General features: G+C 44.2%; 1 protein-coding gene across 4 annotated transcripts in view; it reads left to right on the top strand.

Annotated features, from left to right (window-relative positions):
* The window catches only part of RASEF (RAS and EF-hand domain containing), a 214,242-nt gene that overhangs the window by 18,068 nt on the left and 174,596 nt on the right, over nt 1-21,578 (top strand). The window contains exon 1 of one of the 4 annotated variants that reach the window (XM_033927404.1): nt 701-743. The exons of 2 other annotated variants lie outside the window; for them this stretch is intronic. In XM_033927404.1, coding sequence (XP_033783295.1) covers nt 727-743 — 17 coding nt within the window. In that variant the 5' untranslated portion in view covers nt 701-726. Of the gene's footprint in view, nt 1-700; nt 744-779; nt 1,566-21,578 lie in introns of those variants that run through there. One more of the 4 variants, XM_033927385.1, reaches the window with a different exon arrangement.

Raw genomic sequence — 21,578 nt, 5'->3', positions numbered from 1 at the left:
ACCCCATTTTGCCCCCAACCCATCCCCTCCAAATCTTCAATCTTCTTCCCTGAGCTTAGGGCCACATCTAGAGCGTGTGTGCATATACGCTGACGTCAATGTGATAATGTCACAAGTTTTGGGTAGATGCTGGTTTCTGCTCTTGTCTTCCAACTTTGTGGTCACTGGGGTCAATAAGGTATTTCAATAAAAGGATGGGAAAAGGGGAGAAGGTTGTGAAAGCATATAATACCATGAACTGATAATCACATTTTAAAATTTCACTTTCTCTTAGCAGCTCTGATATTGAGGAGCTATAGTCAGAGATTGAACCAAAAAGTCTAGAGAGAAGCACTATTCCCATTCCTCACACAAAAAAGTTGGCTCCTATGATATTAGCTCCATATGGCAAGCTAAAGACAACTAGTTTCCATGAAAAAAAATCTCTGAAAAAGGTACATATACAATAAAGTCTTTAGTGGCTTTTGTAAAAATGCCTGAATCTTTTACAACTAACATTCCATAGCTTTGATTTACAGTCAATTCTCACCAGCATTGCCGTTTTCAGTATCAGAATAATGAAATTTCTTTAAAACTGTCATAGCTAAGGCATGAGGCAGATCGTTTACTTTGCTCTCAAACTCTAACCCTCTCTGGAGAGTTTCCAGCTAGTAAGTGTATTATGTTTCCACGTGTACAGGTAAACTTGTGAAATGCCTTATGCCAGGTGATCAGAGAATATATTGGATGGGCCGGGGATTAAGGTGAGGAATACCCCTTCACTCTTGCAGTGCTTCCTCTGGCGTAGGACCGGTTTCTTTTCATACACGTGAATGAACAAAGTGTCCAGAACCTATTGTTCTTTCTCCTTGAGTGAGCTCAAGTCGCACTCGTTCAGCAACTCGCCGGGAGAGTCACGCTGGCTTCTGGCACACCATAGGAAAGCAAACAGTCGAAAGCGGAAAGAGCGGCCAGGGCAAACTTTGGAAGACCTGCGTCACTGGGAATTCTACCAAACCTAAAGGAATCTAGGGCCAGCACCTGCCCGAAGCCCTGCGTGCAAAGACATCTCGGCAAGCGGACTGCAGCACCTGATCCCCGCTGCGCTACCCCTCCAGAGGAGGAGGAACTCAGATCCAAGGGACAGCACTCCTCCCACGATCTGCAGTTCTGGCTTCCTTTTCTTCCTCTTGGGCTTCAGGAGTTCGGTTTGCAGCGCGCGCCCTCGTTTCGCCCCCCCCCCTCCTCCTTTTGCGCGCCTATCAGTCTCCGCGAGAGCACCCCCTCTTCCCCCCCCCCCGGCGGATGGAGGTGGAGGAGGGCGAGCTGGACAGGTTGCGCGCTCTCTTCCTCTCGTGCGATGCCAACGGCTCGGGCCGCATCGAGCGCGAGGAGTTCTCGTCGCTGTGCGCCGAGCTGCGTGTGCTTCCGGCGGAGGCCGAGACGCTCTTCCAGCGTCTCGACGCCGACCGCGACGGCGCCATCACCTTCGAGGAGTTCGCGCGGGGCTTCCGCGGAGCCGAGGCGCCGGGCGCCTGGGAGGACTTCCAGCTGAGGCTCGGCGACGAGGCCAGCTACATCCCCAGGTGAGTGAGGCGGCCTAGGATGCTCTTGGTCTCTGGCAACTTTGCGCAAACACTGTCCCTCCCCCCTCTCCCCCCTAAAACCGCGCTTGAACGTAGCTTTCTGCGTGCGGGGCTTCTTCCTGTGATGCGTCGTTCGCAAGTTTACCGAGACCCTGATTTCTGCCCCTCCCCCTTCCTTGCTTTTTAATATAGGTTTGGACCAGAGGAAAGCCCTTTGTGTGTTTCTGATATTTTATTACACGAGTAATATGGTACTGTTTTACTAACTGATTCAAAATGCTAATTTGGTTTGAAGGGCTTCCATGGGATTCAGGAGAGAGACGAGGCCAGTCCTGGATTATGAACAAATATCCCGGGTACAGTCGGGGAAATACTAATATTACAGTGCTTTGGAATGTGAAAGTTTTATTTATTTATTTATTTTTAAATCTTTATTGATTTTCAAACTTTGACAGTGCAATACAATTAATTGAACATAAACACTGCATAAAACGCACTATTAAATACACAATTAATACATAAAACAATCATTTTCTCCCCCCTCCTCCCAATTATTAATACAAGAAGACATATTATGTTATTACAATATTATAATTAAGCAATTTTAATAATCAAAATACATTTCCCTCCCCCCCCCCCGGATATGTAAGGAAATCAGATAAAAATGTGAAAGTTTTATCTTGAACAGGTCACTGACGTTTTTCCTCCTGGAACTGGGTAACTTTGCAGCTCTATCAACAGTACTTTTATTAGTTTGTGTCCAGAAAACAGTGGTATCTAGATTACTTTCCAAAGCTGAAATACTAGGGTTTATTTGTTGTTGTGTGGGTTATTATTATTATTATTTTTTGTTTGTTTTTACATTAAGTTAAAATCAGAGCTCGGTTTTCAGGACATTTGTTGCTTAGCTCTTGTTCCCATACTTTCCTTTTAGACCGGCACAAAAATCTTTCACATAAGATAAAACCCACAACAGTTTTAGGTTTACAGGTATATAGAAAAAATTTCATTCTTTGTTCCAAACACCTTACTATTGTTCATGAATAGTTTCCATGATTTTCTTCTATTTTGTGGGCATTCAGTGATCAGTCTACTGTGCTACTACTCACTCACCAGGCACTGTAGTGCGGTGTGAGCCAGAGACAAAACCAATTGCACTATAGTTAGTAAATAAGCTTGCAACATTTCAGAAATCCCAATTTAATGATGTACACTTGCCAAGAAAATAAACCTTCAGGATGAGAGACTTTAGACAAGAAGAGGTTCAGAAAGATAACTCTTTGTATGTATGTGTGTGTGTGTTGGGGGTGGGTCATAGTCACCAACTTTTCAGAATGGTTGGAGATGTGAAATATAGCATTAGTGGTTTTTTTTGTTTGTTTTTTTTAATTCTGGAAGGTATTTACTCAATATTTTTTGTGAGGGGGGGACTGTTCAGAACCCACAGGGACAGACTGACAATGATCTGGGCCCCCAGGCAATAAGGGTCATCATGGACCCATAACTACCTATCAAAAGTGATTAAACTAAATGGAAGCTAGGGGAGAGTGAGCCCCCTACTGTTGTGCGTCCTGTTGTTCCAATGGTCACTCCATCCCTGGTGGTGGTGGGGACTCCATTCATCTGTTCAATACCAATGTTTGTTTCAGTCATTCCCATAATAAATAATTCCCTAATTTCTTACTTGTCCTGTTTCTGTCTTGAATAGATTTTATGCTTTATGTCTCTTAACATATTTGAATATACTTGTAGCGCTTCAAACTACTAGTGATGTAAGTAGTAGTAGTCTTTAGTAGTGCTGCCCAATTCAGGAAAAAAAATTTCGATTCAGCGTATTGAATCAATTTTTCAATTTGTTTTTCCTGCCCAATTGGGTGGGTTTTTTTTCAAACATCATGTTGGGTTTATTTTATACTCCCAATCACACTACTGGGTATAGAGTAATCAATAAAAGTGTCCAAAAAAGGAATGAATACCAAACACAACAAAAAACAGGACACTATAAAATGTTTTTAAAACCTTAAACTGACATAGGTGCTCAGAAACCAGTAAAGGTGGTAAGAAAATCACAAATGGGGACAAACCCCTAAATGCGCTTTCCAATGTCTAACATTGCACCAAATTTTGTTGTAAGGAGAAGGTGTGATAGATAGTATCAATAACATGTGAAATGTTCAATTATTAAAGATATAAATATAAATGTGCTTTCAATTCCAATGTGTGCAAAGCTTTAACTTAACTTAGATACAGCCAGAGTAGTTTCACTGTAGCATATACTGGTGGGTCCTGACGCGTTTCGCCATTGGCTTCTTCAGAGAACCCACTGTTGCACAATTTCATTTCCGGTTCGCTTATTTTATAGCCTCTTCACCTCTTTTATAACCTCTTCACCCTCTATGCCCTCTCTTACCCACACTGGTCCTGTGGTGTAAACAAAATAAACAAACAAAAAATATTTTTCCTCTCTGTTAAATCCTAGCTCACGTTCGTGGTGTAACACCAGCTCTGGAAGGATACACATTTCAAATCTGACATATTGTAATCACAAAACAGAAAATAAAATGATTTTTCCTACCTTTTGTTGTCTGGTCATTTTTCAAATCATGTTGGTCCCAGGCTCTGGTTGTCTTCTGATCAGGCTCTCCTTCTTTCTTCTTTCTCCATGCTAACCATCCATCTTCCATCTCTGTCCTCCCCTTCTGTTTCCCTTTCCTCCCCTGGAGGTCTGGCATCTTTCCTTTTTTTCATCTCCATCCCCCCCGCAGCTACAGCAATGAATCCCCTCCATCAACATCTCTCCTTTTCTCAACTACCCTTTCATCCAGCATCTTTCTTCTGTGTTCCTGTCTCTATTCTCCTCTCCAGTAGTGTCCCCCTTGTGTCCCTGTTCCTATGCTCCCTCCATGCCCAGCATCTTATCTCCATTTCATGTCTCCCCATATCTAGCTTCTTCTTTCTCTCTTCCTTACCGCTTGTATTCCATTCCCCAGGTACAGGCTTTCTCCTACTATCTCTCCTGCCATCCTGCACCCTGCCCACCTACTTTGGAGCAGTATCTGTCCCTCTTGTACCCTCCCCCTTATGGTCTTGCATTTCTCTCTCCCTCTCTCTCTCTCCATTGGTCCAGCACCTCTCCTCTGCTTTCCTCCCTTTCTTTTTGGTTTGGTCTCTCTCTTCCCTTCACCACCCCAGGTCTGGCATCGCCCCTCCCCTCTCTTACCACCCCTCCTCCTCCCTCTGCACAGGCCTGGCAGGCTTCAACATACAAGTATAGCATATGTGTTAAACTGCCCCCCCCGCCATGAAGGCCTGCCCCCCCTGCTGCAAAGGACTGCCCCCCTGCAAGCCTGCATGTTCCCCCAGCTTACCCGCTTTTACCTTAAGTTAATATGGCAACCTGTAGGATCGCTGGTATTATAGCGATCCCTGCAGCTGCCGTCATCCTCAGCGGCACGTTTCTTCTGCTGTGATCCTGACCCTGACGTCGGATGAGGTGCGGGACCGTAGCAGAGAGAACGTGCCGCTGAGGACGATGGGCAGCTGCAAGGATCACTACAGCATTGGCGATCTTGCAGGTTGCCGTATTAGCTTAAGGTAAAAGCGGGGAAGCTGGGGAAACATGCAGGCCTTTCCGACTGACCCTCCCCCTCAAGCAGGAGCGGCAGTGGATGGCCAGCAAGAGGCAGCGCTGCCGCTCCTGCTTTAGGAAGGCACGGGGGGGAGTGTCGGTCATCGAATCGGGAAGCCGATTTTTAAAAAAATTCAATCGATTCACCTGATTCGAATCAGGCAGCACTAGTCTTTAGCTATGGTATCTGCTTGTTGAAAAGTTATTACTTCCCTCTTCTGATAACCAGAATGAACCTTTCCACAGACTGATTAGATTGTAATACCAACCACCTTTTTTAATAGAAACCTGTCTGATTTTCCCTGAAATAGTGTACTACACTAATTTGATAGCTAGCTAACAAATTATTCTTTAAGTTTTTGACATATAAAAACAGAGGTTTTTTTTTTTCTTCTTGTTCTTGTTTTTGACACAAAGTGATGGATTGGTTTGTGCTCATTGGCTTTTAATGTCCAGCTTGGTCAATTTAGAGGGCTCTTAGATGGATTCCTGATGATCATTTGGTTGCAGGCAAATACTTATTTTGTTCTCCTTGCTATTTAGAGACCAGCTGAGTCACTGTTTTTATTCAGCATTTCACCAGGATTGTTTGAGTTCATGGTAGTTCTGTACATTTTCTCTTTAATCTAATCTAATCTAGTCTTCAATTTATATACCGGAATGAGCATAAAAGAAAGAAAGCTGGATTGTTGTCAGTTCTTTGATACTATAGCTAAGCCATTTAAATGTTGTGTGAACAGCAGAGTTTTCAGGGCTTTACAAAATTGTTATAGCTGGTTTATCAGTCTAATGGAGTCCTATATATGATTTTCCATATTAGAAGAGTTAAGATTTAAAAGGAGAAAACTGAATGTCTCTGGTCATTTGTGTTTGACTAGTTCATATTACCACAGTGTTTGCAAATGATAGTACCCCCCTAGTTTTCAGCATTTCAGTGTGTTCTGGTTCCTTTAGCAATAGATTGCTTGAGTTGGCTTGTGGTCTTCTTAACCTGAAAAATAGCAACCCGTATATTAAGGATATAGAAGAAAGAGGGCTAGGACCAATACTACAATCAATGTTCCCTCTAAGCCAAGATGTGCAAGTCATGATGTATTCTGAGCAGCAGTTGGTTTGGGCTGGGCTGGTGCGTGGCAGTACAAAGAAAAGCAATTTTTGAAAATTATGCCAAATTATATTAAAACATTGAGAAGTTAAATTTATTTCTATTGAACTGAAAAAAAAAATACAAAAAACTGTACATAAAATATGTCACACTGCACTGAATGACTTTTGATCTTTTTTTTAAAAAACCTGTAATATTAGATAAAGAGAACATGAGTAAACACATAGAGGGGCATAATAAAAAAACCCCATCTAAGTCCCTTTTTGGCCTAAGGCCTTAAACGTTGAAAGCAGAAGCAGGGAAAGTGTCCATAACCAAAACAAATGTCCTTGTTTTGATAATGACCTGCCTCTACATTCAGTTGTTTAAACGCCCAGACCACCACGTCTACACTTGTACCCAAACGACGTCTACACTTATACCCCATAATGAACCAAAAAAACGCCTAAGCCCCAAACGTCCAACACAAGGGCTTTTAGGCGAAGGAGGAGCCAGTCCTTCGCCTAAAAGCTGGAGTCTGTAACCGGTGTCTGTCAAAAAAAATCCACCCCAACCCCCCCCACGACATCGGGTCAGAAGGGAACCCAAGCCCCCCCTGCCCCGGGCACCCGTGGCACCCCCCGACAAGATTGGGGCAAGAGGGAGCCCAAGCCTTCTTGCCCCGTGGCAGCCGCGGCACCCCCAACGATATCGGGGCAAGAGGGAGCCCAAGCCCTTTTGCCTCGGCGATCGTGCCCCCCCCCCACCCCAAATACGATCGGGCCAGGAGGGAGCCCAAGCCCTCCTGGCCTCGGCGACCCCCCCCCGACTCGATCTGGCCAGGAGGGAGCCCAAGCCCTCCTGACCCCGGCGACCCCCTACCCCCCACTACAATACGGGCAAGAGGGATCCCAGACCCTCCTGCCCTCGACACAACCTCCCTCCCCCAATGACCGCCCCCCGAGCCCCCAATCGGCCGACCCGCGAACCCCCCACCCTTCCCCGTTCGTTCAACATTGGCCGGACAGACGGGTGCCAAGCCTGTCCGGCAGGCCAGCCGTCGCCGGAATGGGGCCGGATTGGCCCAGGCGTCTGAAACCCCGCCCAAAGGTGGGGCCTAAGGCGCCTGGGCCAATCAGTATAGGCCCGGGAGCCTTAGGCCCCTTCTGTGGGCGGGGCCTTAGGCACATGGGCCGGGTTGGGCTTCCTCCTGGCCAGATCGAGTCGGGGGGGTCATCGGGGCCAGGAGGGCTTGGGCTCCCTCCTGGCCCGATCGTACTCGGCGGGGCGGGGGGGGGCACGATCGCCGGGGCAAGAGGGCTTGGGCTCCCTCTTGCCCCGATATTGTCGGGGGGGGGGGGGGGTGATGTATCGCGGCAGGAGAGATTGGCCATCTCCCCTGCCGCGATGCAATCACTCCTCTACCCGAACTACCACAACCCGCGTCAGGAGAGATTGGGCATCTCTCCTGCTGCGGATCATGGTAGTTCGGGTAGAGGGGTGATAGCATCGCGGTAGGGGAGATGAGGCATCTCTCCTGCCGTGATGGTTGCGGTGGGTGGGTGGGTAGGTTGCCGGGCCATTGAACTGATCGCTCCAGTGGCCATCAGCTCAGCGGCCCCTTTTTCGGCACTTAGACCTGGTTTGACTTTGTCTAAGTCACAAAGGTATAAGTGCCGACTAGGCAACCTGCCTAAGGTTTTGGTTATACCTGCTGCACGCCTAGGTGTAGGTCGGCCCACCTCCCGCCCACCGCCCGCCCTTTCCCCTCCTCTAAACACGCCTATTTTCTCTCTGTGCGTTTAGAGGCAGGGGAAAGGCCTAAGCTGGTTTTAGATACGTCTAAAAACCAGCTTTGATTAAGGGTACTTGGACGATCAGGCTTTTTGATCGGCCAAGTAGCCATTTAGGACACTTTTTAGATGTTTTTTTTATTTTTATTATGAACCCCATAATTCATTTTTTTAAGGAAAACATTTTACAAACACCTATATCGCCTCCACGAATAAGTTACTGCTTTATTAAACTTAATTGGTTGTAACACTTTTTAGCAGCAATAAGTGCAATCAAATGTTCCTATAATTTGATATCAGTCTTTCACATTGCTGTTGAGGAGTCTTAGCTCTCTTCTTTGCTGAGTGGTTTAATTGAGACAGTTGTGGCTGGACGTGAAACAAGCAGTTGATGCACAAAAACCTAACATATCACTCTAATTACAGAATAAATGACCAAAAATTACAAATGGAAAAACTGAGAAGCCACAGTCTCTGAGAACAATGTAGGAGAAAAAAGTATAGGGCAAAATGAAAAGATGAAGACTTACACAACTGACACGATGACTGCTTTTCTTTCATTGTACATTCATCATAGTTAACCCTGTGAAATCATGGTCATATTGGGGATGACATGCTTTATCCCTCTCTGGATCTCCTTTAAGAAATTTCCTTGATATGCCAAAGCAGAGGGGAAAGTTCGTAGCACTTTCCTCCCAAAAGCTTTCTTCCCCCATGGATGGTCCAGTGGACTCCTTTGCGAGAAGGATTGGGACCCTGATGCAGTCAATGAGTAGCCTGCAAGAGATGCGGGAAGAGGAAGGTGTAACCCTGCTGTCTCCTAGGCTGGAAACCACCCTGAGCCCTGACCAGAGAGCCCCTCCTCTACAGCCATGGGGCAGCGGTTTGCCACTCGTGGTGGAGTTAGTGCTGCAAATGGGTCAAGCAGTAGTAACCTTTCCTCGGGGGTGGGGGGGGAATGTTAGCTGAGTGGTGATTCTGGAACCATAGGGATTTTGGGTCCCCTGAATGGAGTTAAACCTGCTGTAACTTCCATCATTGGGGAGGAACTAGCGGCTAGAATCGAGTCAAGAGAGGTTCCAACAAAGTTAGAGGTAACTGAAACATTATTGCCTTCCTTTTTATTAGAGAGGCCCACTGAAGTGACTCTGGAATCTGGCAACTGATAACTGGCAACTGGGTAAGAGTTTATATCCATAGATTAATATTTTGCAACAAAAAAACAGAGGATATGACATAAAAAGTTAATAAGAACACTTCTGACTTAAATAATTTGGTGACTGAGTTGCAGTGTTAGAAAAAGATGTTGAGAAGATCAAAACTGAACAATTTTCAGTTATGAAGGATTTGATATTTAAAGGGTAAATCAGAGATTTTTGAAAATCATACACAAAGGAATAACCTTTGCTTTCTTAATTTTCCCCGTATGATCTCTGTAATAACTAGAGATTTGTTGAAATGTTATTTGCTGGAAATTTTGAATATTTCTGAGGATAATTTACCACCTTTCTCACAAGCTATTTGCCATAAAAAAATTACTAAAATTTTGTGAGAAGATAAAAGGTTCCTTTTACAAAGGTGCGTTAAGGCCTTAACGCACGGAATAACACGCGCTAGCTGCTACCGCCTCCTCTTGAGCAGGTGGTAGTTTTTTGGGTAGCGCACGCTAATCCGGTGCGTGTGCGCTAGCGCACCTTTGTAAAAGGAGCCCAAAGAATCTGGGCCTAACATATCCAATTTAGATGTTTCTGCACTAATGGACTACTTCAAATACTGATTTAGTTACCTCAGCTACTTTATTGGTTACTGTTGTCTTTATTCCGGATAAAGATTGGTTGTTGAGATTGTTCTTCAGGAATAATGACTTTTTTGGAGCTTAAGATACAATACAATTATTTCCTAATGTTTCAAGGGAAACCCAACATTGTAGAAAGCAATTTCTCTTTATGAAACCTGGAGTTATTCAGATTGGAGCCACCTTCTTTTTAAGGTTTCCTTGTAAATTTGTTATTAGATATCAATCAAATATATAATTGTTGATCATTTGCACTTGACATATTTTCTGGCTTCTAGACGTGTTTTAGGGGAGCTTGGGTTGCTCCCTTTTGATGCTAGCTCTCGTTGAAATGTATAGAAACCTAATGCTGTTAGTTGTACTTTATTTTATTTATATTCTTAATTCTCCTCTTTTGTTACTCTTGGATCTTATAATGTGGACTTGTGCCATTTTCTTTTTCTTATTGATAGAAAAATGGAATTATTTCTTCTTTTTGTAAACACTTTGCTGTACGAGTAGTATTTTGCTTGGAATAATTTTTCAAAACTTATAAATAATAAAAAAAACACATGGTCATATTCATTTGTATTTTTCCTCAATAATATTGTCACATATTTTACTGCATGATCAAGGAACCCCCTCCCAACAATCTTTAGATTTAGATGAGAACAAAATCAAGACTGTTTTTAATTTAGACAAAACTGTGAACAACAGACTGTGGGAGGGGGAGAGGAAGATGGAGACAGAGACTCCAGAGAACAACAGACTGGGGGGCGTGGGAAGGAATAACAAACTGCGGGGGGGGGGGGGGGGAGAGAGACCCCAAAAACAAGCAGTAACATAACCAGTAGGATCCTGAATTATCTACCCAGAGCAGGCCTGAGTCATGGAGCTACCTCCAAGGAACTTACCAGCTGATGTGCGTGGCACAGATAATAAGGAGCAAGTTTGTCTTCCAGTGTCGGTTCTTTCTTACTGTGACCTATCCGCTGGGCTTCCTTTTCTTACAGGCTGTCCTGTTACTCTTTTTTTGTAATAATTTTTTTTTTCTTGTATACCGCCCTGTCATTAGTTCTAGGCGGTTCACAAGAGGAGATAAATACAATTGTATACACATTTCTATGGGCAGAATTATACATCGTGGTTAAAATTCAGCTTAATATGCTAGTATTAATATCTCAATTAAAATACAACCTAATTGTAAAGAAAAATTTACAAACACGGCATGATAAAATCATTAAAAAGCTTGAAGATCAACATTCTTGATTATCAAACAGATGAGTTTTTAATAATTTCCTAAATATAGGATAAGAATACGCCTGAGCAATCAGCGGGCTTAACCAGGAATCTGCTTTCCCCGCTTGATATTCTAAAGTCCTATCAAAGAATGTTTTATAGCGACAAACCCTAGGGGTGGGGAAAATAAACATGTCTGAATTCCTTGTATGCTTTTTTGAATTAAACAATTTCAGATATGATACCAAATAAGAGGGTATTAGTCCAAAAAGGGCTTTATAACAAACGCACCGGAATTTAAAAAATACTCTGGCCCCAAACGGCAGCCAGTGTAGTTTGGCATAAAAAGGACTTACATGATCATATTTTTTAAGACAAAAAATTAAACGAACAGCAGTATTTTGAACCAGTCGAAGTCTTAATACAAGCTTTTTTGGTAGTCCTAGATAAACAATATTGCAATAATCTAAAGTGGACAATACTGTGCTCTGAACTAGTAATCAAAAGGATTCCATGTCAAAATACTTAATAGTCCTTAATTTCCGCAATAGTGCATAACTTTTTTTGATGTAAAAAATCTGTATGTTTCTTAAAAGTCAGAATATGATCCAATGTTATACCCAAAATCTTCAAATTTGACACTATCTCAAAATTTTGACCGTTGATTTTGATTGTTGATTCCTGAATTTTATCGTGTGGGCTAGCTAAAAAGATCTTTGCTTTTCCAGCATTAAGTTTTAACCTAAACTACATCATCCATGATTCTACCTTTTCCAAAACATTGGATATCTGAGTAATTAGTTCATGTGAGATGGTCTTACAAGGTAACAGAATAGTAATATCATCAGCATATATAAGCTTTGAAGCAAATAGGCCAGAGACACTAAGGCCCAGATTCTCTAAAAGTGCGTCCCGATTTTAGGCAGCTGTAGACGTCCTACAGCTGTCTAATCAGCCAATCGGGATGCACGTTTTAAAAAAAAAAATGCTCCCCAGGCAGGCCGCCTATATTGAAGGCGAGGCCCGCAAGACACCTAGGCCCTGATTCTGTATAGGACGCCCGGGAGAGGCGTCCTATTCAGAATCGGCCTAAACTAAACCCCGATTCTGTAACCGGCGTCCATGTTACAGACGCGGGTTAGAGAATCGGGTTAGATTAGACACGGCCCGCTACACTTATCGCGGCAAGGGATCTCTCTGCCGCTATAAGTATAGCGGGCCGTGGCCCCTGACCGATCACTGGCAGGAGGGTGCCCAAACCCTCCTGCCCGAAGACGCACCCCCCTCCCCGACACTACCGACCGCCCCCCCCCCCCGACACTACCGACAGCCCCCCCCGACAATATCGGTTGCTGGCAAGAGGGTGCCCAATCCCTCCTGCCCGAAGACGTACCCTCCCCCGGCGCTAACAACCCCCACTCCACCAAACCTGTTCTTACAGATGGGTCTTGCACGTCGAGCAAGCAGGCACGCCTCGTCGAAATGAGGCAGGCCCGCCCCTTCCCAGCCCATCCTGCCGAAGCCTAAGGTCTGATTGGCCCAGGCTCTAGAAGCCTGGACCAATCAGGCCTTAGGAATAGCGGGTCCGCCCATCCCCACTTAATCTAAGGCCTGATTGGCCAATCAGACCTTAGACTTAGTAGGGATGGGCGGACCCGCTATTCCTAAGGCCTGATTGGTCCAGGCTTCTAGAGCCTGGGCCAATCAGGCCTTAGGCTTCGGCGGGATGGGCCGGGAAGGGGCGGACCCGCCTCATTTCGACGAGGCGTGCCTGCTTGCTCGACGTGCAAGACCCATCTGTAAGAACAGGTTTGGTGGAGTGGGGGTTGTTAGCGCCGGGGGGAGTGCGTCTTCGGGCAGGAGGGATTGGGCACCCTCCTGCCAGCGACCGATATTGTCGGGGGGGGGCGGTCGGTAGTGTCGGGGGGGGGGGGGCGGTCGGTAGTGTCAGGGAGGGGGGTGCGTCTTCGGGCAGGAGGGTTTGGGCACCCTCCTGCCAGTGATCGGTCAGGGGCCACGGCCCGCTATACTTATAGCGGCAGAGAGATCCCTTGCCGCGATAAGTATAGCGGCCGCGTTTACTTACAATGTAGACCAGCATTTTGCTGGCCTACATTTTTAAGCTTCTCATCTACTAGGGAGACGCGTAGGGCCGCCTATGTTCAGTCTAAGGCCCGCCTAAGGCCCTTAGACGAGCTTAGGCATCTTGCGGGTCTCCCTAGGCTCCCGGAGGCGCCTTCAGGCCTGCCTGGGGAGCATTTTTTTTAAAAAAACGTGCATCCCGATTGGCTGATTAGACAGCTGTAGGATGTCTACAGCTGCCTAAAATCGGGACGCACTTTTAGAGAATCTGGGCCTAAGTGCCTAAATCTGTTAGGCACCTTAGTAAAGGGGCTCCTTATTGTGTGGGCTCTTTAGTATCTGTGTAAAGATTCCCTGCAGGGTGGTTTCCAGCAGGGTGGCATAGCACAGTGCTTGTGATATAAAAAAAAAGAAATTATTTTTCTAGGGTGTTTGATTCTTCTGCCATTCAGGGACCGATGCAGTAAGTTTTGCAGTAGTGAACATAAGAATTGCCGCTGCTGGGTCAGACCAGTGGTCCATCGTGCCCAGCAGTCCACTCAAGCAGCGGCCTTTAGGTCAAAGGCCAGTGCTCTAAATGAGTCCAGCCTCACCTGCGTACGTTCCAGTTTAGCAGGAACTTGTCCAACTTTGTCTTGAATCCCTGGAGGGAAGAGCGTTCCAGTTTCCTACCACTCTCTGGGTGAAGAAGAACTTCCTTACATTTGTACGGAATCTATCCCCTTTCAACTTTAGAGAGTGCGTTCTTGTTCTCCCTACCTTGGAGAGGGTGAACAACCTGTCTTTATCTACTTTTTATACTTTATATATACTTTTTTGATGTTTCAATTTCATTAAAGGATTTTGACATCTCCGTTGCCTCTTTTCGTTGTCTGTTCTATTGTAGTTCGAGGCTTGGTTCCTTCTTTTCTTTTTCCCCATTATTAAAGAAATGACAATTTTGCATGAGGTCAAACTCTATATAGTTTATAAATCTTTCCTTTTGGCTAAGTCTTAATAATAATATTGTCATTTATAGCTAAAGAGACATATGATCAAGAAACTGTTTTATTTTACTTTGGTGATTATGATAAGTTTCAAATTTATTATAAATTTGATTAATCACTTATTCAAAATTCTAAGCAATGTACAAATCAATAAAATTACAAAATTTTAGGGGGAAACAAAACAAACACTTAGAACTAACATACCGAGAGCCTCAAAATAATACCTGGCGGGCCGCATGTGTTCTGATGTAACCCGTTCTGAGCTTTGTGGAGGACGGGCTAAAAATCAAAATAAATAAATAATTATGTGTAAGTTGTTTATTGTATGCTGTTATTTTAATAATCTGCTATGTTCTGTTTTATTATGTATGTAATGTTTTGTTTTAATTATGTATGTATCGTTATTATCTGCATAGATGGTTGATATGTGGACTACAAGTGTTTTAAATAAATACCGTATTTGCCGGCGTATAAGACGACTTTTCAGTACCTTAAAATCCTCCCCAAAGTCGGGGGTCGTCTTATACGCCGGGTACTGTTTACATGCCCTTACTTTACATTAGAGAGCTGCACGGGGACGCCCCTAGGGTCGCGGGGATCCCGTGGGGACGCCCCCTAGGGTCGCGGGGATCCCATGGGGACGCCTCCGAGGGTCGCGGGGCTCCTGCGGGGCTGGATGCTCAGTCTTCTGGATGTACGCGGCTCTTCTTCTCCCTACCTTCTCTGCTTGCAGCACAGAGCCGAACGGAAGTCTTCCCGACGTCAGCGCTGACGTCGGAGGGGAGGGAGGGCTTAAACAAAGCTTAAACAAAGCCCTCCCTCCCTCCGACGTCAGCGCTGACGTCGGGAAGACTTCCGTTCGGCTCTGTGCTGCAGGCAGGGCAGATAAGGAGAAGGAGAGTAGCCTCGCGGTTCGAGTGGCTACCAAGAGAGAGGGGCGGCTGCCCCGCCCCGGTTGCAGCACAGCCGGCCAGGTTCCCTTACTTTTGTGCCACTTCCCCGACCGACCGATAACAGCCCGGGTCCGACAATCCTCCCTGCCCTGTAGCCGCGAATCTAAATTACCTTCTTACAGCAGCTGTAAGAAGGTAATTTAGATTCGCGGTTAAGGGCAGGGAGGTTTGTCGGACCGGGGCTGTTGTTGGTCGGTCGGGGAAGTGCCACAAAAGTAAGGGGACCTGGCCGGCTGTGCTGCACCCGGGGCGGTAGAGAAGGTGTGCGGAAGAAGGGGTAGTCTTATACGGCGAGTATATAACAAAACTCTATATTTTAACTAAAAGTTGGGGGGTCGTCTTATACGCCCAGTCGTCTTATACGCCGGCAAATACGGTAAATGTAACATTGGATGGGAGGTAAATGGCAAAATTCTTGATGTGGATGTGTAGAGCAGTTGTCTAGAACCAGTAAAACTTCACAGTTCTCTTCCATTCCAGCTTCTTTACAATGAGCTCTTGCTGCTGGCACAAAGTGGTTATGGAATCAATCATTAAGGATCTGATTCTCATAGGAACACTGAAAGTTAGGCGACAACAGACATACTACTGCTGCTTAATTTAATTGGTATAATTGACAATAAATGATGCAGCAATTGACCACATCATGTAAAACCAATTAAAAAAATAAAATATAGGTGACTGCAGGCACCTACAGAACAGGCCACCAATGTCTCATCCACAAAGGTTCCTACCTGTGCCTACGGTCAAAGTGGGCATGGCTTGCGCCGGAAGTGATCATAGGCACTAGTAGGAGCCCCTATGACATGATTCTCTTGTAAAATAGGTGCCAGAAATGTAGGCCAGTAAAACCTTGGCTTTTTTTTCTGACGACTACTTTACACGTGGCTGCGATTCTGTAAACAGTGCCGGTACTTGATTGACATCCAACTGGTGCTGGTTTTGGAGGCACCAGCTGATACAAGTGCTAGTTGCAGAATCCGGCTCTAAATGTTTCTCTGGTTACCCATGCTTTCTTGTTAGCATAATAGTCCACAGGTAGATGACATACATCAAGCATGTCAAATTCAAAGGCTGACATGGGCCAAATAAACAAGTTTATGTGGGCTGCAAAAAAGCAAAAATGTAATTTTTCATATAAACTTAGGTTTATTTTGAAAAGTACAAGAAGTACTTTAAACGATAAAATTAATATTTTCTTCCTGACATTTGCCATCTTTGCTTCTGTTTTTCCTATTTTGGGGGAAATCTTGTCCACAGTGATTACTTTTAAAACTGACCCAAGTTGAATGTCAGTAATTCTGGATCTGATAGAAGACTTATTTCCTTTCATAAGTATAAATAACTGCTCGCACCGATAAGTATTTCCAAACATGGAAATAATTTCATATGCAAATTTTCGAGTATTTTCAAACCTGGCTGGCAAATGTTTGTAAAATTCAAGCAAGCCAACTTCACTGTGGGGTCCTTTAAGGCGCGCTAGCCGTTTTAGCGCACTAAAATTGCCCACCAACTTTTCTTGTCTCATTAATCCTTCGTAATTGTCATATTTTGATTTATGCTGTTCATAGTGCCGTTTAATGTTATATAATTTTGGCACACTAATAGCATTATTACATATCTAGCAAATTATTTTTTATTTCAGAGTAAGAATACTCCAATTTCCACTATTCTTGAAAATTTCAATGTTCATCAGCAATTTTTTGTTTAATTTTACTACCACTTGGGTTCAATAAAGACATACTGAATACAGAGCTGAAATAAATGAGTAGTTGTTAACACAAAAAAATAAAACATTTCAATAAAAATCAATATCTTTTCTTAACTTACCAGACACAGAATAATTGCACAAATTAATAAGTGTAACGTAAACAAACCTATACTTGTATTTTCATTGTACTCTGAAGGTGAAATATTTCCTGTTAGGCGCACCAAGCAAGTCAATACAACACTAATGATGTGGTAGGTATTATTGTCTGATTCACTGCTAGTATTAGTGGGGGGAAATGGTGCATTATGACTAGAGACACAAAATTGTCTCAGGTACCAAAGGCATCTGCATCGTAGTACTTAATAAGAATAAGCAACTGGCTATACTCGTACGTTGTTTCGTTGTTTTTGACTGGCTTAGATAGGCAACTGCTTGGCGCTGATGGATTGCGGGAGATATTTTGCGACTCTAGTTATGACTTATTGGATTACATTGGCTGGGCTGCAGAGATGTTTGTTGTGGGCTGCATGTGGCCCATGGGCTGCGAATTTGACATGCTTGACTTACACCTTTCAAATATTGGGGATGTTGGCTTTTTCCAATCACTGTCAACTTTGTGTGTACCCACAGCATTGGTACATGCAAGAACAGTTACCCTGTCCTTTGTGTCCTTAAAACCAGATGGTGCTCATTCATCAGTTATTGTCTGTGTTTCTAGGAACATAGTGCCAGTAAAGAGATGTTTCATCAGCATTGTAAATTTGTTCAGGACCAAGGTTTCTATCAGATATCGTCTTAGCAAATTCATCAATGTAACTTTCAGCTGCCTTGTAATAAGCAGAAGCTTTTTCACCATGGATGTTGAGATATTAACACCATGGCGCTTCTTAAATTTCTACAGCCAACCTTCTGAATATTCACACTCACCGTCAATGTTCAGTTCTTGATATTTTTTGACTTGCTTCATTACCGTCAAAACAGTCAGTGGCAAGCATTCATGCCTTCTTTGCCAAACCCACTCAATTGGCACACGATGTTAATCTTTGTTTTTTGCCCTATGCAATAGTTTTCTGGTTTTCATCACTTGCACTGTAAAACTTGAACAATTTATCTTTGTTTCTTTAAGTTGTATACAGTTGTTGTTCCCATACCATATTCTTCAGTCAGCTGTTGTACAGACACACTTTCATCAAGCTTCTTGAATACCTCAACTCCAGCCCTCCAACCTTTTCTGCTTCTCACTGCCACCCCGGAATCTGCAGCTCTCTACTTTCCATCCCTCCAACCTGAATTGTGCAGAGATCAGGAGAAAAGCACACACTTGTGTTGGTTTCAGTGTGTGTCACATTGGAGAAATTAACTACTTCTGGTTCATGTCGAATTTTGGTTTTCAGAGCTTTTTGGTTTTCAGAATTTTGGATAAAAGATCTTGTACCTGTACTGTACCAAGTCAAAAACCCATATGTAACAAAAAACACTACAGCACATTTTAAACTAAGAAAAACAATCTTCCCCACGCTAAACCTGATTTTTTAAAATGGCTATAAATAATAAATAATTTTAAACATTTGTAATAAAGCAAATTCTATTTTATTGAAAAATTTAAAGTTTCCATTGGACCACAATTTTCAGATCAATCTGATAATACAAAGATTACCAATAGAACTAACAATCAGACTCATAATCAAAACATTTAAATGTCCAAAAACCAGCCTAAGGCAGCACCAATAATCAAAACCAATTTTCTGGACATCCAGCAGGACTTTCAAGCTGCTGAACATCCAGAGCCTAAAGGGGTGTGTTGGGAGGTGTGTTATGGGCGGGCATCGGGTGGGCTTAAACATGGATGTCCTGAAACAATCAAATCTTTCCCAGGACATCCAGAGTAGAACATACTTATGCCTGTTTTACATGCGTCTAAGTGTTCCAAAAGTGACCAAACTGACAAGATGGCCCCTGGAAGGTTTAAGGCATGACCCTTCCCCTTTTCTCACCCAGTGGCGATGATCCCCTCCCATCACCTGTGGAGTGAAAAAAAAAACCTCTTAGTATGTCTGTCTATCTTTATATTTAGGAATATAAAAAAATTATCACAGGACAAGCAGGCAGCATATTCTCACATGTGGGTGACGTCATCCACGGAGCCTGGATGCGGACAGTCTTACACCCTTGCTTTTAAAACTTTAAGAAACTTTGCGACTTCTGCACTGTGCATGTGCGAGTGCCTTCGTGCCCAACGTAGGGCGCGTGTCTCCTCAGCTCTTAGTTTTTCACGGAGTCAAGAAGTCTTCTATTCGATGCTCTGCGCTAGACTCGGTTCTACTTCGTGCCTTCTCTCACCGTAGCTCGTGTATTTTTTTTCTTACAGGGTTGCTGTGCTTTTTGCACGTTTTCATTTCTTTAAAAAATTTTAAAAAAAATTTTGTTTCTTGTTTTTCATGTCATGGCGGCGCTTACCCCATGGCTCAGCCTACGGGCTTCGATTTCGCCATGGCTATTTTCCAGTCTATATCCCGGCCGGTCACAGGCTTTAATAAGTGTAGCTGTTGTCAGCAAGCGATATCCCTCACTGATCCACATAAATGGTGTGTTTAGGGCCTAACCATCATCCGGAGTCGGGTGCCCGCTGCGCTACTCTTCAACCTTGAGCCATTAAACATCGTCGAGTTAACGTAGAGAAGATATTCGGCGATATGGATAGACCTTTGCCTAAGGTCTTTACCCCGACTCCAACCCCGGTCTCGACCTTGACCCCAAATCCGGTCAAGTCTTATACAGGGTTTCCACCTTCTACCTCGACCTTAATCAAATCTTCCTCATTTGGGAAGTCCTGATCCTCGGGCAAATCTGCTAAATCTTCTCCTGAAGAGCCGCTATCCTCACTGTCTCCCTCAGGTAAGGTAGCTAAGCAAACTCCTCCGGGCATGCCATCCTTAGAATCGGTAGTTCTCCAAATCGAGGCGTCATTCTTCCTCATCTTACTTGGAGACTATACCCACACCAAAAGTACCAGATTCACTGGTCTTGGTGCTGGGTTTGCAGAATATGATCCAGACTATTCTGCATCAGGAGTTTGGTAATATGCTTGCCAAATTCACTCCTGCCTCAACTCTGTTTCTTGCAGTCCAGCCTGATCACTCAGTAGTATCACAAGGAGTTGAGTCCTTGGAAGTACCTCAAACTGAACCTACACACTCCATGCAAGGAGTCGAGTCCATGGGAGTACCTCGAACTGAATCCTTGCGAGTGTCTTGACCGGAGTCTACACTCTCTATACAAGGAGCTGAGTCCTTACAAGTGCCTCGAGATACCTCGACACAAGGAGCTGAATCCTTTTTGGTGTCTCGACGTCGATCTCCAACTTCCAGTCCTCCTTCCTCACATAAGGTATTGCCCTTTTCGAGGCATAGGGCGAGGACTCCTCGACTTTCATCTTCCAAGTTGGATCTGACTCAATCACAGAACCGTGATTTGAGACACAGTTCTCCACATCAGTTGTCGAGGTACCCATCGAGGTCCCGGTTGTCTTCTCGAGGCCGGACTCGATTATCAAGACATAAAGACTCTTCGAGGCCTTTAACTCCTCAATCGAGAAGACCTCCTGCAGAGCCTTACCATTCTCACCAATCCAGTTCTTCTACTGCAAAGTATTTTATCCATTCTCTCAGTGAGTCATCTTTACCTATGGATTCAGATCTCAGGTATCAGTACTCCAGAGAAGCTTAACCTTCATTCTCTGCTATGAGAGGAGCCTCGAGGTCATCCTTCAGATCAGGTATCCTTTTCCAAGTTTCTCTGTCAAATGAGTAAGGATATGAACATTACATTGGATTTTGACTCCAAATACTTCACGGAGTATTTGGAAGAAATGGGTATGCCTCATCTTCCTAGAGAATCCCTAAAATTACTCATGAATTGTCTTCTTTCTCAGACCTTCAAACTAAATCTTGAGACACCATATTCCATCCCTGCTGTGTCAGCGAAGTTGGAATCTCACTACAGGATGGTTCACTGTAAAAGCTTTGAAAAGTCTCAGTTATCTCATCAGTCCCTTCTCGTGGAGTCCTCTTTAAAATGAACCAAACCTGCCAAAGTTTATGCCACCGTTCCGCCTGGAAGAGAGGGCAGGATTATGGACAAGTTTGGCCGTCGCCTGTATCAAAATTTATTTTATGCGACCAGAGTTTTGAATTACAATTTTGTCTTCACTTCTTATATCAAGCATTTGGTCAACACCATGCCTGATTTTGTCAACTATATTTCACGACATCGACTTCCAGAGATCCAACACTGTGCAACACTCTGGCTCAACTTCACATGCATCTTGTTCAATCTCCATATGATGCATTTGAACTTTCCTTGAGGGTCACTGCATTCTCGGTGGCAGTGCGCTGGTTTGCCTGGCTTCGCATTGTAGACATGGACCCAAACCTTCAAGATCATCTCGCAAATATTCCTGATCAAGGACTGAGTTGTTCGATGACTCTATCGAGGCAGGTACCAAACGCTTGAACATGAGAAATCATTTGCTTCTATCATCAGGCCAAAGCCTAAGCCCTCTACCTCTAAGGGCTCCAGGCCTGTTCCATCCTACCAGAGGCATTTTCCTCAGAGGGCGGCTCCTTATTCAAGGGTGCTTTATAAGAAATAACAGCAGCAACAGCAAAGGCAGCAAAAACCTCAGACTCCTGCTACACCCAAGGCCTCTGTCTTTTTGACCATCTAATACAGAGCATAACCTCAATCGCTCTGCCTCTGTCCTC

The sequence above is a fragment of the Geotrypetes seraphini genome, chromosome 1 (assembly GCF_902459505.1).
Source record: "Geotrypetes seraphini chromosome 1, aGeoSer1.1, whole genome shotgun sequence".
Lineage (NCBI taxonomy): Eukaryota > Metazoa > Chordata > Amphibia > Gymnophiona > Dermophiidae > Geotrypetes > Geotrypetes seraphini.
Note: the sequence above shows the minus strand (reverse complement) of the source record. Positions and strands in the feature narration are given on the sequence as shown.